Raw genomic sequence first — 18,889 nt, forward strand, 5'->3', positions numbered from 1 at the left:
ATGTGTATTGAGACATTGAGCTATGCCATTGCTGCTGAAGGTGCTTTGCAGGGGCCAAAACTATTTGCCAAGTGCCTTCAGCGGTCTCATTCACTAGAATGAAGTCTGAGAAAAGATATTTAGACAAGATTTGTGGGGTTAGGCATAACTTCCAAAATGCAAAAAGATCTTCTCAAAAGTTCTGTTGACTTTTAACTGAAAAGAAGTGCTAAATATAGGGGTGTAGCCATGGAACCTTTGAAACTCATCACACAGGTTACTATTGGATCGTACAATCTTCTTTAGATCTACCAATAAGTATGTAGTGCAAGGGCCTGTTGGAACAGAAATGAGTGAATTGGATAAATTAGGTCTTCATATTACATAGTTCTGGTAAATTTGAAGTTGATTGTACAAAGGTTGTATATCCAGATTGGAACATGTCTTCTTACCCTTGAAGGAGAAGTATAGCCAAATCTTTTTTGGTCATACTTTTCTTCTGGGTCACAGGAGTGCACTTACTTTTGCTCTAAACCAACTCCATACTTGTACTGTAAATGGTATTGTAAATATGGTTTATAGTGTAATTTGTAAATATCATATAACCCATGGTAGACATATTGTACATTGTATTGTAAATATTGTTTAGTGTGTAATTTGAATATATCATGTAATCCTGTCAATAAATGTATTTTGCAGATTGGATTACTTCTTTTGTCCAAGAATCCTCTGATCTAGCTGTGTATATGTAAATATTTATAGTGATTGGAGGGTATTTACTTAAAGTTATTGTAAAGGCCCGTACACATGATCTGACTATCTTACGACAGATCGTATGACTTTTTTCGCTTAATAGTCGCAAGTAGAAATTGAATAGATAACTAAAGTCACGAAAATTCTCATACAACAGAAAAAAAATCGGAAGTGATGTCACGTGTTGCAATGTATGTACTGTATTTTCGGATGACAACTATACTGACAAATGAAAATCGTACGATCTGGTATCATATTAGGAAAATTTTCTTGCTTGTCGGATCGAATAATATCAGATGAACTGTCGTGATCGGTTCTTGAAAGTCGTGAACACATGATCCTAAAATCTTACGATTCTTCCTCGGATGACAGATTCGTATGATATTCAGATTGTGTGTACGGGCCTTAAAACTTTTTTTTTTAAAATAACAAACATATCATACTTACCTCCACTGTGCAGCTCTCTTTGCACAGAGTGGCCCGAATCCTCGATTTATGGGATCCCCCGGCAGCTCTGCAGCTCCTCCCCACATCAGATAACCCCCTAGGAGAAGCACTCTCTTGAGGGGGTTACCTTGCGGGCACGCTCCAGAGACCAGACGTGAATGTCGGACTCGTCCCCACCCCTCCGACAACCGTGTCATTGGATTTGATTGACAGCAGAGGAAGCCAATGGCTGCCCTGCTATCAATCTATCCAATCAAGTGCCTAGAACCCAGGGCAGCAGGACAGCGCATCCTCAGCGTTGGAAATTCCAGGGCTCAGGTAAGTAAAACGGGGGGGGGGGGGGGGGGGCTGGTGACTGACAGAAGTTTTTTCACCTTAATGCATAGGAGACATTAAAGTGAAGAAACACAAGGGTTTACAACATTACACAACAGCATTATTATTACATTTTCTGAGTAAAACAAACTGTACAATATGTGGATTTATGCAACACTATTACATGCTATCCTTCTCTCATTAGGCAAGTGGTATGTATTGAACTCCAATTGATGATATGGTAGGATTAATTATCTTACCTGTAACATTTCTATGGCCATTAACACCATCTTCACTATAGACTATGTACATGTAATAGACCATATTTAGAGAGTAGTGGTTAATGATTCTTACTCTGAATAGTCTAAGGTTATTAGTGGTGTACCCCAAGGTTACCTTTTAATAACTTTATCAATGATATAGGGTCTGCAATTAAAAGTACTATTTCTGTCTTTACAGATGACACTAAGCTATGCAGTGGAATAACATTCTTAAATGATGTCTCCAACTTACAAGCTGACCTCAATGCACCGTTTAATTGGGCAACTATGTGGCAAATGATGTTTAATGTTGGCTAAAAATATGCAGGCATCATACATACTAGGGTGGGTTCAACTGGGGAAATCCATGGTCGAGAAGTGTGTTTTGGTGGATCATAAGCTTAATAATAGCGTGCAATGCCAAGCTGCGGTTTCCAAAGCGAGCAAAGTCCTTTCTTGTATTAAGAGAGATATGGACTCCAGAGAGAGAGAGATCATTTTGCCCCTGTACAAATCATTAGTAAGACCTCATCTGGAATATGCAGTTCAGTTTTTGGCACCAGTTCTCAAAAGGGATAATCAGTGGAACTGGAAAGTGCAGAGAAGGGCAACCAAATTGATAAGAGGCATGGAGGAGCTCAGCTATGAGGAAAGATTAGAGGAACTGAATTTATTCACTTTTGAGAAGAGGAGTTTGAAGTGGATGTAAACCCTCACACATACCCAGTGAAGTGAACAGCCTCAGATGATACACAGCGATGAAAAAAATCTCCCTACATACGTTTTACATGTATATATGCTGTCTTCAGCTTTATATACTGTTTATAAAGTGCACACCAGGTTAGAATTTTCACTTCCTCATTCTGCACTGTGAGAGAAGTCTTGTATTACACTGGGAGACAGCTGATTGGAGGAAAGGCACACACCCTTCCAGAGACTTTCAGAGCTGTCCTGTGTGTAAAGCAACGTTCTGCTAATCTAATTATAGCACCCTTCCTGACACAAATTTCAGTCTTGTTTTATCACGTGTCAGGGAACTTGTCAGAAGTTATCAAGCTGATAAAACACTACAGATATATGTGCCCAGCTCAAATTTCATGAATAGGGTTTACATCCACTTTAATGGGGGATATGATCAACATGTATAAATACATAAGTGGTCCATATAGTGAACTTGGTATTGAGTTATTCACTTTAAGGTCATCACAGAAGACAAGGGGGCACGCTTTACGTCTGGAGGAAAAAATTCGGAAAGGTTTCTTCGCAAAATTATGCCCCATACACACGATCGGAAATTCGGTCAGAAAAAACTTGGATGTTTTTTCTAACGGAGTTCCGCTCAAGCTTGCCTTGCAAATACACAGTCACACAAAAGTTCTCTTAACTTTTGACCGTCAATAACGCAATGACGTACAACACTACGACGAGCCGAGAAAATGAAGTTCAATGCTTCCAAGGATGCGTTGAATTGTTTCTGAGCATGCATGATTTTTTGCATGTCCAAATTGCATACAGACTAACGCATTTCCGGATAGGAACTTTTTCTGACCAAAACGCATACACATGGTCTGAATTTCTGACCAAAAGCTCACATCCGACATTTGCTGGCAAAATTTATGTCCATGTGTACGGGGCCTAAGAGCTGTGAAAATGTAAAATAGACTCCTGCAAGAGCTGGTTCCGGACAGCTCAATAGATTGCTTTAAAATTGGATATATATATATATATATATATATATATATATATATATATATATATATATATATATATATATTATTTTTCTTTTTGGACTTGTGTTTTTTTTCACCCTGACTACTTATACATGTAGCTGTGTATGTAACTATGTACATTTGCAAAATTACTCTAAGCCACAGAGTCTACCTGATGTGAAATATATTGTGACCATTTCTTTTTTTAAATAAAGTGGTATTAAATCTAAAAACAAAAATGTATTATATTCCAGCTTACCAAATATTAGATGTGGTGGATGCATTCGTTTTCTTTTTTTTCAGGCTTTTCCCTCTGTTTTTCACCTAGTGATCTGACCAGTAGCACACCTCCTGTATTAAAGTGCCTCCATTCTGGATGAAGGAGCACAGGGGGGCATAGCTTTTAGATTGTAAGCTCTAACGAGCAGGGCCCTCTGATCCCTCTTGTATTGAATTATATTGTAACTGTACTGTTTTCCCCCATGTTGTAGCAAAACTGTTGGCACTATTCAAAAGTGCGGTCCCCCCACCCCAAAGCACCTTGTCCCCATGTTGAGGAGGACAAGGGCCTCTTCCCGACAACCCTGGCCGTTGGTTGTCGGGGTCTGCGGGCGGGGGGCTTATCGGAATCCGGGAGCCCCCTTTAATAAGGGGGCCCCCGGATACCGGCCCCCCACCCTATGTGAATGAGTATGGGGTACAATGTACCCCTACCCATTCACCTGTAAAATAAAAGTACCAAAAAAAACACAACACACAAGATAAAATACTTTATTGCACAGCTCCGGGGGTCTTCCGTCTTCGGGGGTCTTCTCGCCGGACTCCTCCGCTATCTTCTTGTAGCTCTTTTGCTAGCGGAGGAGTCCGGCTTTCTTCCTCGCCGCCAGCCTCTTCTCCCGACTTCGGGGGTCTTGTCCCCCTCTTCGGTTCTTCTGCCGGGCCACCGCGCCTTCTTATAGCTCTTTTACAGGCGGTGGCACGGTCTTCTGTCGCCGCCGCCGCTGCCTTCCGTTCTTCTTCTTCTTCTTCTTCTTCTTCTTCTTCTTCTTCTCCAGGAGATGTTGCCTCGACGATCTCTCCGGCCGGAATGCCAGGGACGCACTGCGCGGCCACTTATATAGGGACAAGGGGCGGTGTCACATGGCTTTATGTCACATGGGTTGGTGTCACATGGTGACCCTGCCTCCTTACGATGTCATAGTCCCCATGTGACATCAACCCATGTGACCAACCCATGTGACATAAAGCCATGTGACACCGCCCCTTGTCCCTATATAAGTGGCCGCGCAGTGCGTCCCTGGCATTCCGGCCGGAGAGATCGTCGAGGCAACATCTCCTGGAGAAGAAGAAGAAGAAGAAGAAGAAGAACGGAAGGCGGCGGCGGCGACAGAAGACCGGGCCACCGCCTGTAAAAGAGCTATAAGAAGGCGCGGTGGCCCGGCAGAAGAACCGAAGAGGGGGACAAGACCCCCGAAGTCGGGAGAAGAGGCCGGCGGCGAGGAAGAAAGCCGGACTCCTCCGCTAGCAAAAGAGCTACAAGAAGATAGCGGAGGAGTCCGGCGAGAAGACCCCCGAAGACGGAAGACCCCCGGAGCTGTGCAATAAAGTATTTTATCTCGTGTGTTGTGTTTTTTTTGGTACTTTTATTTTACAGGTGAATGGGTAGGGGTACATTGTACCCCATACTCATTCACATAGGGTGGGGGGCCGGTATCCGGGGGCCCCCTTATTAAAGGGGGCTCCCGGATTCCGATAAGCCCCCCGCCCGCAGATCCCGACAACCAACGGCCAGGGTTGTCGGGAAGAGGCCCTTGTCCTCATCAACATGGGGACAAGGTGCTTTGCGGTGGGGGGGCCGCGCGGCCCCCCTTCCCCAAGGCACCCCCCCATGTTGAGGGCACGCGGCCTGGTACGGTTTAGGAGGGGGGGCGCTCGCTCGCCCCCCTTTCCTGGCCAGCCGTGTAGCGTGCTCGGACAAGGGTCTGTTGTGGACTTGGGGGGACCCCCACGCCTATTTTTTTCGGCGTTGGGGTTCCCCTTTAAGTCCATACCAGACGGCGGGGTCAGCGACGTCTCCTTCGCGGGCCCCGCCTACCTGGAGACGCGCTCGAAATGAGCGGACTTTCCTCCGCGTGTGTGAGCGAGTCCGTTCATTTCAAAAGTAGGGCGGATAGTATGGCGGACTTAGTACGCCGTATTAGTCTGCTCAAAAAGTGGTGTGTGTGGTCAAGTCCGTTCATTCGAAAGTATGACGGACTGTCCGTCGGATTGTCTGACGGACTAAGTTGGCCAGACAGTCCGCCCGTGTGTACGCGGCTTTAGACTGCCAAATAATACTGGCACCTACAGGAATAATGTTAAGCAACAGAAGAAACTTTAGCCAACTCAGGATAACCTCACCCACAATCAGAATGTCTTTTTTACTGGTGTCCTCAAGAAAGTAAAAGGTCCTCAGGAAGTTTTTATTAGCTTTGCTGTTTTCTGTACATATAGAAGGTTTCTCTACTATCAACAGCTGCTGGTATATTAACCGATTGCTGACCAGCCGCCGTCATTATACTGCGACAGGTCGGCAAGTTCCCACGAGCCATCATAGCTATATGTCAGCTCTTTTAACCACTTCTCATCCAGGCCAATTCTGACATTTCTCTCCTACAAGTAAAATTCATAATTTTTTTGCTAGAAAATTACATAGAACCCCCAAACATTATATATGTTTTGTCAGCAATGACCCTAGAGAATACAATGGCAGTTGTTGCAACTTTTTATCTCGCACGGTATTTGCACAGCAATTTTTCAAACACGTTTTTTTCAGAAAAAAAACAGTAAAGTTCGCCCAATTTTTTTGCATAATGTGAAAGATGAAGATGCGCTGAGTAAATGGATACCCAACATGTCATGCTTCAAAATTGCACGCGCTCGTGGAATGGCGCCAAACTTTGGTATTTAAAAATCCCCATAGGCGATGCTTTAAATTTTTGTTTACTGGTTACATGTTTTGAGTTACAGAGGAGGTCTAGGGCTAGAATTATTGATCTCGCTCTAACATTCACGGCGATACCTCCCATGTGTGGTTTGAACACCGTTTTCATATGTGGGCGAACTTACGTATGCATTCGCTTCTGCGTATGAGCTCACGGAGATAGGGGCGCTATAAAATTTTTATTTTTTTTTATTATTAATTTTACTTTTATTTTTTTAGTTTGACACTTTAAAAAAATAAAAAAATAAATTGATTACTTTTATTCCTATTACAAGGAATGTAAACATCCCTTGTAATAGGAATATGGCATGATCTGACCTATTTACAGTGAGCTATGGGGTCAATAAGACCCCACATCTCACCTCTAGGCTGGGAAGCCTAAAATAAAAAAAAAAAATTAAAAAAATGATCACGGCTTCCCAGCTGAGGCGGCACCGTTATTTGAATGCAGAGGCCGGGCGTGACGTCATAACATCACGCCCCGGCCTCCAAACGATCATAGAGACTCCAACGACTATCTGGTCCACCGGAAATCTCTATGATCACCATCCGAGGACCAGCGGTTCCTGTGTTCTACTCACCGATGGAAGCAGTGAGTCAGTAGAAGCACCGGAGGGTGGTGGGAGGGGGGGGGACATCCACTTCTGACGCCCGTAAGAACGATCAAGCGGCAGAACAGCTGGTATGATTATTCTTATGGTGCAGGGAATCGCCGGCTGAAAATGTCGATATCTGAATGATGTCTGTAGCCGTCATTCAGATATACCCCGGAGAGTCGAGGCCGTCATATGACGTACCTTGGGCGCCAAGTGGTTAAGCAGGATAGCAGGCGCGTGCATGCACCCGCTGCACTGCAGGGGCTCCGATGCTCGTGGCCGACAGGCGCGATGACTGCCACGAGCGATTGCAGGCACAAGAGGTAGAATAAGGACATGTGTGTGTAAACACACAAATCTCTCTTCTGTTCTGTAAAGAGACAGATCGTGAGTTCCTAAAAGCTAGGAACGATGATCTGTCATCCCCTCTAGTCAGTCCCCTCCCCTTACAGTTAGAACACACAGTCAGGGAACACATTTAGCCCCTTGATCGCCCCTAGTGTTAACCCCTTCCCTGCCAGTGACATTTATACAGTAATCAGTGCATTTTTATAGCACTGATCGCTGTATAGTAGTCAATCATCCCAAAAAAATTCAAAAGTGTCCAATGTGTCTGCCATAATGTCGCAGTCATGATAAAAATCACAGATCATGGCCATTACTAGTAAAAAAAAAAATAATAATAATAAAAATGCCATAAATCTATCCCCTATTTTGTAGACGCTATAACTTTTGCGCAAACCAATAAATATATGCTTATTGCGATTTTTATTACCAAAAATGTGTAGAAGAATACATATCAGCCTAAACTGAGAAAAAAATTTGTTTTAAAAAAAAAAATTAGGGGTGTTTATTATAGCAAACAATACAAAATATTTGTGATTTTCTTTTACTTTTACTTCCAATGATATTTGTAAACAGGACATATAGAGAGCGTGAATCTCGGGGGCAGAGACAGCAATAAACAAATATTTCTACACTCTATGCAAAAAATGTAAAAATAATAGATGATGCTTTAACCACTTTAGCCCCGGGAGATTTGGCTGCTCAATGACCAGAGCATTTTTTGCAATATGGCACTGCTTCGCTGACAATTGCACGGTCGTGCGACGCTGTACCCAAACAAAATTGATGTCCTTTGTTTCCCACCAATAGAGCTTTCTTTTGTATTTGATCATCTCTGCAGTTGTTATTTTTTGCGCTATAAACAAAAAAAGAGCGACAATTTTGAAAAAAAAAACACAATTTTGGGCTGACATCAGAACAGGACTAGTAGGCAAATCCTCCAATGAGGACACGACTTCTGGTGATTCTGGTGACACCCTAGGATTCCCTCACTTTGGAGGGATTTCCTCTTACCTCCTGTTTTTACTATATGACAGGACGTGAAGGGAAATCTCCCCAATGGGACCCAAATGACCAAAAAAAAAAAAACGACAAAGGTTATAAGCCACCCTTACTCTATCCAAAATGAAAAAAATAAAAAAGTTTTCCCTTTAGTGACACTTTCATTCTCTTCAGTTAACTATTAAACTCAACCCTGAAATTCTGATAGTTTCTTCAGTAATCTACAGCTACTTGTAGCTTTAGGCCAGATATGTAAATTCTAGAAAGGTCTCCAGTTACCTATTGAACCATCACAAGAACAGCGCATCAGAGAGACTCATAGTCTGATGTGAAGAGCATAGAAACAATTTATTAAAATGAAAAAGAAAAAAACTCGATAAAAGACGTCTGATCCTCCAGGGATCTTAAAACCTTTACATCAGTCAATCACGACAATAAAACAACAGTTGCTTGATGATAAATTAACCCTGGAATCTTCTACTCGTAACTTTGAGATGTTGGTAAAAACAGGGCTGTGTTGCTAGTGTAGTCTATTGTACACGTAGATTGAATGATTGTGGGTGATTATCTCCCAGAGGCAGGGGGAACCAGTGAAGTTCGTATATAGGTGTAAATAAATGATTGGAACAGAGTTCCCAAAAGACACTCACTTTTGTTAATGGCTGGACTGTAGGGCTGGGGCGCCGTCACACTGAGCTGGAGGAGTGGAAGAAAAAGGGTCAATCCTGCTCCCTGTGCTCCGGGACGGAGGTGCAGTAAGCGCGTCCACCTTGTGTGTTGGAGAGGCTTGGAGCGCAGCGCTTCGCTTGCCCGAACGGTTGCGGGTCACTATTGGTCACGTGGAAGGCTCCGTAGCGAGGGGGGTTGTCATGCCGACCGGCCTGCTAACATGTTTCGCGCGCATGCGCTTTATCAAAGCTGACTTTGCATTGCAGATTCCCAGTTCATAATCTATGCTGCACGTCTCTCTGCAACAGTCCTTGCGACAGCAGTAACAACCGTCTTTTCCAGTTCATACAGGACTCTGCTGTTGAGGTCTGGGGATTCCCTATGGAGTTATTATTCCAGAGCTGAGGCAACTTTTCTGTCTCTGCAGCTCTCTGTTGCAACTTCTTAATCCTTGTTTTACGCACTGAGGCTACCTATATGGTATTTTCTACAGTCATTTCCATAGTTAATAGGCCATTTTGTGTGTGGAGTTTTTCATTTTATTCTGGGCATCCCTTATGTAATTTGCAAGTTGACCATATGGGGAGCCCTCTTTATTTCATGTCCCCTGCTTTTCCCAGACTGCTATTGCCATGGATCTAATTCAGGAAGGAGCGTAGGGTCCGAGAAGCATGTGTGGGGGTGCATATACACTATACAGTGGATCTGCCTCTGTTTCCTCCTGCTACAGGTCAGCCGGCTGGCCATGTAACTGGTTATGTTGTGTGGGCAGAGCAGGCCATATGCAGTACTGAAGCTCACTTGCCTTCTGTATAGAGGGTTCTTTACAGACCCCACTGAAACATAGCACACTAACGTCCTTTTCCCCTCTTCACTACCGATTCTGATACAGATGTGCTGAACTTCACTCATTCAGTTGGTATCCTTCCGGAATCCTGGATTGATTTTAATCTGTGGCTATTACTTCAAAAAAGGAGATGTTGTTTGTCCGTATTAGGGCTATTCACTATATTTTTGAGTTACTGGAATTGAATGCTTCTGCTCTGAGTTCAATCACTGGCCATTCTTCACTGCAGAGGTTTCTCCACTACTGTGATTGACCCCTTGGATATAGTACAGATGAACTTATTGCATTAGCTATGAATTTTAGCTGTGAAACTCTGCTAAAAGTTTCCTAGTTTTGTTACCATATGGATCTCATGTCAGTAAACATGCATGGACACTTTAGTTGTGGTGCTGGGCAAGGCACTTATTATATAGGAATTATCTCTTATGCATGGTCTTTGAAGGTTAATGTGGTTCATTTACTTTAAGGTAAATAGGCTAGTCACTTTGCAAGGGAAATCACCCCAGAACTTTGTAAATGAGATGAAGTTTTGCAGACTTCCATCATCCAATCATCTGTAATGCAAAATTTCTGTTTTTTTTTAATTTTCCACTTCAGCACATTCGCAAAATTTATGCAAAATGTAACTCCCTTTGCAAAGAAAACAGCTTATTTGCCCTTAAAAGAGAAGTATGGACTTTTTTCTTTTGGAATCATACTTACCTAAATTGGATCTGGATTCAGCATGAGTCCAATGCTGCATCTGCCCCCCGCTGGTTCTAACACAGAGAACCGAGAAATCAAACATCACTGATCTCACAGCTGTCTGCTCTGCCCCCTTCGTTCACTGGAGGGCTGAGCTGTGGAGGGGGCGGGAGCGGCCGGCTCAGGCTCTCAGTGGCTCACTGAAAGGCTGAGCTGGGTCCTGGTCCAGGTATGTGGGCAGATCCCAATTTCTTTGTCGCGCTCTTGCCCAAGCCTAGATCGGCTCTATGACATCAGCTCACAGTGAGCTTCAGCCTGCTGTCAGCTGAAAATGGGTCACAGGAGTGCAAAACGAACTGCACTCCTGTGATTCAAACAAGCTTTGGCTGTACTTTTCCTGTTAAATCGATTATAGATTTGTTTTTTTATCTGTAATGCTACTGTTGGCAAACAGGGGAAAAGCCTATGGTACAGACTGCGTATTCATCCCAATCTCAGACCAGCCCTCTTCTACATAAAGGTGCACCCCCATATTCCAGGGTGTAGTTAACATTTTATGGATTATTATACATCTTGCTTCTCCAAAACATGGGTTCAAAACATTTCTTCTGAGGGCTTCAAACTATCTCTTCCTTGATTTTAACTTTCATCCTTTACATGTCAATTTAGCAGATATTATTTGACTTCTTTGGAGTCTCCTGTTCCTGGATGTCATTTCCTCTGTTCCTGTAGCAAGTTTCTAGGATCTTTGTTGCTATCCTATTCACAATGACCATACCCAAAAGAGGGATCTGCCCAATCTCAGATCCCAAAATGTGGACTCTCTTCAGTCTATTGCAGAAATTACAGAGTTAATTACTACAAGATCTATTTTTCAACAACTCATCTGCACCTTGAGGATTCACCAAGGTTCTGACTCCAGTTTTACTTTTACTGCAATCTCATGGCATCTCCTTGGAGGGATACTTAATCAACCTCCGGTTGTGAAAACAGTCAGAGCAGGCTCTGTCAGGCAACACTTGATTACCTAGTAGTACTAGTCAGTAAAGAGGTCAGTGGATACAGATTTTAGGACTTATCATGGTATTTAGTTATGTGCACTTTTTTGATACCGAACCTGTGCAACAGGGATGACTTGTATAGCTTTTACTGCATATTTAACAAATATGTCTGATTCATGGTTAACCCATGTAAGTCATAAAACTAACTGCTCTAACACCTCTTTCTGCTTTCAGTGAGATTGCAGAGAAGAAGGAATGATTAAGCAGTTCTTTAATTAAGTCTCACACTCCTGTGCCTGCCCGAGGACATTTTTGGAAGAAGTATAAACCTGAGGGAATGCTTATCGATCAAGAAAGTCTCTGAAAATTAGGAATTCATAGTCACCCCTAAACGAAACATGCAATATGCCAAAAAGTCAAAAAAATTATAAATATGTATTATGTCAGCTTACAGGTTTTCCCTTTGGGCCTCTCTCTCCTCTAGGTCCTTGAGATCCTGGAGGTCCCTGTGAATTATAAAAAGCATTGCATTCAAATAATTGAAATATACTTTTTTTACAGAAAGAAATAACATGAATAAAAACACAAATTGTAATATTCTAAAGAAATACTGTTTACAATAAATATATCATTTACTGATATTATGATTAATATTTTTATAGATATGTGTGATATAGAAGTGATGTGATATGTGATATAGCCTAATAGTAAATGTTTTATGAAATTTGTTGCACATCTGTTGGAACTGCCATAAGGCTCAAATATTATTCTGGGAAAACACTTACTGCCTTCAGATCTTGTTGGAACACCTTAGCTGCCCAATGAGGCAACATGTGCTAGGTCTAGGTGGAGCTGAGAATGTCTATTTTTAATTAAATATCAATAGCCTCCAGGTTATACATATCATGCAAGTGAAGATCAGATGTGCTTTCCTGGCAGACATTCAGAACAAACTTATTAACATGCTCCACGTGTAGCATTTTACATCTGCAGTTTATGGCAGAGATGAGTAAGTTTAAACAGATTTTGGTCCCTTGACTTGAGCAGGGAACATTTAGTTTCCTTTGATCACTGGTTATCTGTTCCCGATTTCCTATTCTGTCTATTTACAATCACTATACATACAAACGCTCTTGCATTGTTTGTCCTCATTTTCAATATTAATAGTAATATTTTTACCTAGTTAAGCTTGATTTAAATGTTTAGATCTTTCCTTTGTACTCTTTTGGCTTATAAACTCCTATATGAGGACTGCTGATGTGGATATGACTATATCTGTCTGAAACAGAAAAGTAGGCTACAAAATGTTCACTTTCTTTTAAGTTGAAACACTTACAGCAGGCCCTGGCCGTCCACGAATTCCAGATACCTAGGATGAAAGCAACAACATATTAACTTTGTTACATAAGCATTTTGCAGAAAAATAGTTTTAATCAGAAATTATACAGTGATAACCAATCAAAAGAGGCATAGAGAGAGGAGGAGAGTGGAGGTGAGAGGAGAAATGGGTAGTGGAGGAGAGTAAAAAGGAAGGGTGAAGAAGGGAGTAGAGGGTAGCAGAGGAAAGTGGAAGAGAGAAAGGGGTGAAGAAGGAAAGAAGAAATGAAGAAATGATAATGGTCGCATAGTTAATAAAGTAAAACTCTGTTCACTGAAATGATCCAATCACATTTAAAATGAGTTCCTTTTTGCTTTAAATGTTTACATATATATAAACATAATGAGAGCTTACTTAATACCTTTAGAAAATCAACCCCAGTCCTACTGTATATGAGAAATGTAATTTAGACAAGTAAAGTGTTTTTTTACTGTAAGGGAATCTCTAAAAAAAAAAACAGTTGGAAAAGGTAGTTGTTTGACTAATGAGGCAATATCTATGCAATTAGGTTGGCAGTGGTAGAGTTTTCATAGAAAGACTCCAGGAGTGTTTCTATGATGCATGGCTGCTATTGGAAACAGTGTTACAGCACTCCCTAAACAAATGCACAACACTGGGAATCGGTGGTTCTATTTACTTTGAATCTGGCTTAGCAAATGCATTTGCTTGGCTGTGACGCAGAAAACATCAATCTGCAGCCAACCATATGCTGTCCACTCCAGTACAAAACTTTCCCACTTATTCAGGCTAAATGGGTCTAAGACAAACAAAAACTGCTTCAAAAAAAGAATATAATCCGAGGGGTCAATACATTAACCACCAAAATATATATCGGGTTTTCCAGCATTTCTGTAAATAGATGCATCTAAGTTAAAGAATCTAAAAAAAAAAAAAAAATCTAAAGCATCTAAAAAAAAAAAAAAAAAAAAAATCTAAAAACCAAAACATTTTTCTTGTAGGTTTTAGATTAGAGTGGAAAATCATTAAAGCTGCTTTCTGTCGGCATCTCTTTCAGGTTATTTTCCCTTCACTTCCAAAAGGAAGTTTGGAGAAATCTCTTTAAAGTAAGGGCAATCCTCTCTTAGAGACCTGTCTCAATTGCAAAAATGTCCCTCTACTCCCATTCCGGTAACTCAAAGGTTGTCTCTTAAATCCAAGTGATAATGGTCTCCAGGGCCATTAGGGCTTGTTTGCATTACAATCCCTGTGTTCGGTGTGTGTTTACATAAGTTTACAGTGTGTAATTTCACATTTTTATTAGAATTTTTTTATTTTTGCTATTTTTTCTGTGTTTGCATGCATTCATGTGAGTTAACTGTGTGCACATTTATGTGCATTTATGTGCATTTATATGCATTTGCAGTGCCGGCGCCTGTTTTCCAGTGCAAAAGAATGAAGCATGTTGCACTTTTTTTTTAAAAAGCACATGGAAGCACTGCAATGGTGTAAACTAGGCTCATTGACGTATATTAATTTTCCATACATATGCATTTCTATTGCATTCATATTGCGTTTAAAAATGCATCCATCTGCAACTGGTGGAAACAAGTCCTTAGAGAAGGTGAATCTCCCCAGTTGGGACAAAGATGTTTTATATACACTTTATTATGTCTATAAGAGTTTAAATAATTGACAATGTGGAAGTAGGAAAAATACTGCTATGATACTTGCTATGATATCAGTGTAAAAAGAAAAACTTACAGCAGGCACATCTCCAGGATCTCCCTTTTGACCCTATACAAATAAAAGAAAATTGTGAAATATAGTTAATACACAATATACATAAGTCATAAATACATAAAAATCGAACTTGTGATATGAGTATAAAGTCAAACAAGAATTCTGATTAATCTCTAAAATTATACTAAATGGTGAAAAAAACGTTATTAATGTTTTTTATTGCTGACACCCATTTATTTAATCACTGCAGAGTTTACTGGATGCCATCATTATATATAGCATGTATTAGGATTGAATTAATAAAGGAGTAGAGCCTGTTCACTTACTAAAGTGAATGTTAGTAAATACAGTGAAGCTATGTTCACTTTGAATACCAAATCATGCGAATGATATGTAAAAACAGGGTTTTTGGTAGTAGACAATTGGTAGATTGAGATGAATACAAGCTTATATATTGAGCCCAATGAAGATTCTTTTCAAAGTGAAAAGTCCCTACACTTGTGTAGCAGGTTGTTATACCCTTTCATTATCAGGCAATTTTTCAGTTTTCAGTGCTGTAATAGTTTGACTAACATTTACTCTGTCCTTTAACACTGTATCCAGTGAATTTGATATCATTTTTGAGAGACAGATAGCACTTTCTTTTGGTGGTATTTAGTACCCAAACCCCAGATATGACCTTCTTTTTGAAAAGTAAACACCCGAAGGCGATCTCATTTGTTTGAGACAATTTTTGGAAATCAGGAAACATGCTGGTATTGAGGGGGTTAAACGAGGGGCTTGAGAAAAGTGCACTAGATACATAAAAAATGTACAGGTCATAATCACAGGAATAATGTACTGGACACATACAGTAGCAGGATGGAGATGAAGGGGTTAATGTTCAGATGTGCAGGACACGAGTGGTGAAAGGGCTAATTTCAGTGGCAGCTGGTGGGTTCTTTTTTTGGGGTGTGGCAAACAAAGAACACCCCCCCCCCCAAGTGACATGGCATGGCACTGAAACAGCACCCCCCCTCCCACCGGGCGGTCCGGAACTTACTCCTGTGGCGGGCTATGGTGCCCTCTCCTCCTCTCCAGGATTGCAGGCAGTGGCCGCGGTGGCTCCGGTGTCTGCTCCTTCAGCTTCCTCCACCGTGTTTCTCCTCTTCCCCCAAAGCACTAGGCATTCAATAGGATCGCCTGGCGCTTTGGCTAATCGGGAAACAGGTCTCACAGATATATAACATTTTTAAAAAATGTTATTATTATTCCCCTTACACATAATGGGTATGCAAAGTAGAAACGGCTTTACTTCACTAACTTTTACTTCTCAAAGTGCACATTCAGTTTCCAAGGGGAACATTCACTTTGGGGGGTTATTTATGAAAGGTAAATCCACTTTGCACTGCAAGTGCACTTGGAAGTGCAGTCGCTCTAAATCTGAGGGGTAGATCTGAAATGAGGGGAAGCTCTGCTGATTTTATCATCCAATCATGTGCAAGCTAAAATGTTGTTTTTTGTTTTTTTATCATATCCCCCTCAGATCTACAGCGACTTTACTTCCAAATGCACTGGCAGTGCAAAGTGGAGTTGCCTTTAGTAAATAAACCCCTTTGTGAAGTGAACAGCTTCTACTCCTTTCAACTCTTTTAGTAGGTCAACTTCCCCAGTCTCAATGCATGAAGTAAAGTATCATGCATTGGTTAAGAGAGAAGAGGGCAGACCGGGAAGAAGAGGAGAAAGACAAGACAGTGGCAGTGATTAATTGGAGGCAGGGAGCTTGAACCTCATACAGGGCAGGGGAGGTCACCTAGAGGTAAGTGTACCATATTTTGCATGTATGCTTTTCATGCTTGCGTATTATGACAAGTGCTGCCCATTTTCTCACCAATTTATTATACTTAAAGTTTTATACATTCCATGTTCAGAATTTTTTGGCTTTTACTCACCTTTAATCCTCTACCTATAAGTTAAAAGAAAATGAACATTGTTAGATACTTGTGAAAGCAATGAAATCACATTGCAGTCAAATCCAATTCTTAAATAATAACTTCAAATGATATACATGTACTGTATTCCTTGAAATGAAGTCAGTTATTCAATTCAACTCACTCTTACAGGTATGTCACAAATCTCTTTATTCATTCAGTCTGTGTATTTTGTAAATAAGAAAATGGATGGTTACCCTGATTTCAGGATAGGAGCGGCAACCAATAGCTCATACAACTTATTATGTTTTAAAAACCTCTACATACTGTTTTAAAGTGATTGTAAAGACTTATTAAAAAAAAAACGAAACTAAAATGTTTATACTTACCTGCTCTGTGCAATGGAATTGCAGAGAGTGGCCCCGAACCTCCTCTTCTCAGGTCCCCTGCCAGCACTCCTGGCACCTCCTTTTCTCAGTGTGCCAGGACACACACTGCATGGCTTGGCCCCCCGCCCTGTCTTCATAGCATTTGACTAATTTGACTAACAGAAGTGAGAGCCAATAGCTGCCTCAGCAAAGTCTGTGAGATTAGGAAGGGAGAGAAGAGAACCATTGCAGATAGGCACAGCACTGGATCGAGTGAGGACTCTGGAAAGTATTGGGTGGGGGGTGAGAGGGCGACACTTTTATCTAAACATTTTTTACCTTAATGCATGGAATGACTTAAAGTGGTTCTAATGCCTCAAGGTTCTGTGCTGTACCTGACCCCCAAACCACCCTCCCTTTTTGATTACCTGAGCCCCCACCGCTGTCTCTCTCTTCATTGGAAAGATTGATAGCAGGGAGAGCGATTGGCTCCCACTGCTGTCAATCAAAGCTGGTGACACAGGAGCAGGGGTGGGCCCAGTCTTGCTGTCTGTGTCAATGGACGCAACAGGAGGACTCAAGAGTGAGCATGCATGGATTTTCCTGGGGCACCCGATGAAAAGGAGGGGCCTGGAACGCCCGTGGGAGACCCCAGGAGAAGAGGATTGGAGCTGCTCTGTGCATGGAGCAGGTAAGTATAGGCATGTTCGTTATTTTTATTTTTTTTTTAAAACAGACGCTTTATAACCACTTTAAGGTAAAAAATTTTGGTCTCTAGAACCTGCTGCCTTTTTTGTTTCCATGCTACCAACATCTTTCATTACTGTTACATAATCCTTCCTTCAAACCTCCAACTCTCTTTCTCTTCCATATGACTCGCTCCTTGCTTCCTATCACTCTCTTCTATGTTCTATGTTCCATGGATCTTCTTCTCTCCTCCCAATGTTTCATTCCTTACAGCTGTATAGTTATTCCATCATATTACATCACACATGACAAACTGGAAGGGGGTGAGCTTGAAATGATGGAACAGTAAAATTTCAGATCTCATAATGAGGTTTTCAGGTAAAGCAGATGTTCATACTACAATGATGTTCTAATCTTTCCGGGGATGTGATGTTAACACAAAGAAATAACTAAATGATTAAAACAAATAGTGCAAAATCCAGGGACAGTGAAACATGGAATACAGCAGTAAATCTCAGGGGCCACATAGGAGGCACGCATGAAGCAAAAATGATCAAAATGAAAAATATTGCCAAAGAGCAGTAGGTGAGAAGATAGAAGTAGGACACAGAGAGTAAGAACTAGGGAAGATGTTTGGAGGAAAATACAACTAGAGAAGGTTATATGAGACAGGGAAGAAACTATTTTGCTAGAGTGAGGTAGAGGGAATGAAAATGGAGATGGACTGAAAATGTTTTGAAAAAGTTAAGGTCAAGTGGTACCTGAGGAGGGGAGTTTGGAGTAAATAGTTTAAAAGGAAAACTGATGCAGTATAAGATATTTCAAAGTTCTTAAAGTGAATACTGTAACCTCTCAATCTGCCTCTTGCCAAATATCTATTGTGCACTCAAGAACATTCTTCATCTTACAGAAGTTGGTTGAGGAGTGTAAACCTTATTAGCTATTTCTAGCCACTGATGCAGCTTTTGGGGATTTTGGTAATTCACAGCCATTGCATGGATTTCCTGGTATACAGGCATACCCCACTTTTAAGTACGCAATGAGGTTTATTTACTAAAGCTGGAAAGTGCAAAATCAGGCTCACTTCTGCATAGAAACCAATGAGCTTCTAAGCCCAGCTTGTTCAATTAAGCTTTGGTAATAAAATCTGGAAGCTCATTGGTTTCTATGAAGAAGTGAGAAAAATAAAACACAAGATTTACCTCATTTTTTTTTGTATTTTGTGAAAGATGATGTTACACCAAGTAAATACATACCTAACACATCATGTTTTAAA

At 41.2% G+C, this 18,889-nt stretch overlaps 1 protein-coding gene across 1 annotated transcript in view; it reads right to left on the reverse strand.

Annotated features, from left to right (window-relative positions):
- Positions 1 to 18,889, reverse strand: part of COL5A2 (collagen type V alpha 2 chain) — a 221,903-nt gene that overhangs the window by 101,451 nt on the left and 101,563 nt on the right. The window contains exons 3-6 of the mRNA XM_077448669.1: positions 16,580 to 16,593; positions 14,670 to 14,702; positions 12,927 to 12,959; positions 12,043 to 12,096 (exon numbers count right to left, since the gene is read on the reverse strand). Of these exons, the coding sequence (XP_077304795.1) occupies positions 12,043 to 12,096; positions 12,927 to 12,959; positions 14,670 to 14,702; positions 16,580 to 16,593 (134 nt within the window). The remainder of the gene's footprint in view (positions 1 to 12,042; positions 12,097 to 12,926; positions 12,960 to 14,669; positions 14,703 to 16,579; positions 16,594 to 18,889) is intronic.

Source organism: Lithobates pipiens, unplaced genomic scaffold, assembly GCF_037356315.1.
Source record: "Lithobates pipiens isolate NorthernLeopardFrog02 unplaced genomic scaffold, aLitPip1_a1.2 Scaffold_22, whole genome shotgun sequence".
Classification (NCBI taxonomy): Eukaryota; Metazoa; Chordata; class Amphibia; order Anura; family Ranidae; genus Lithobates; species Lithobates pipiens.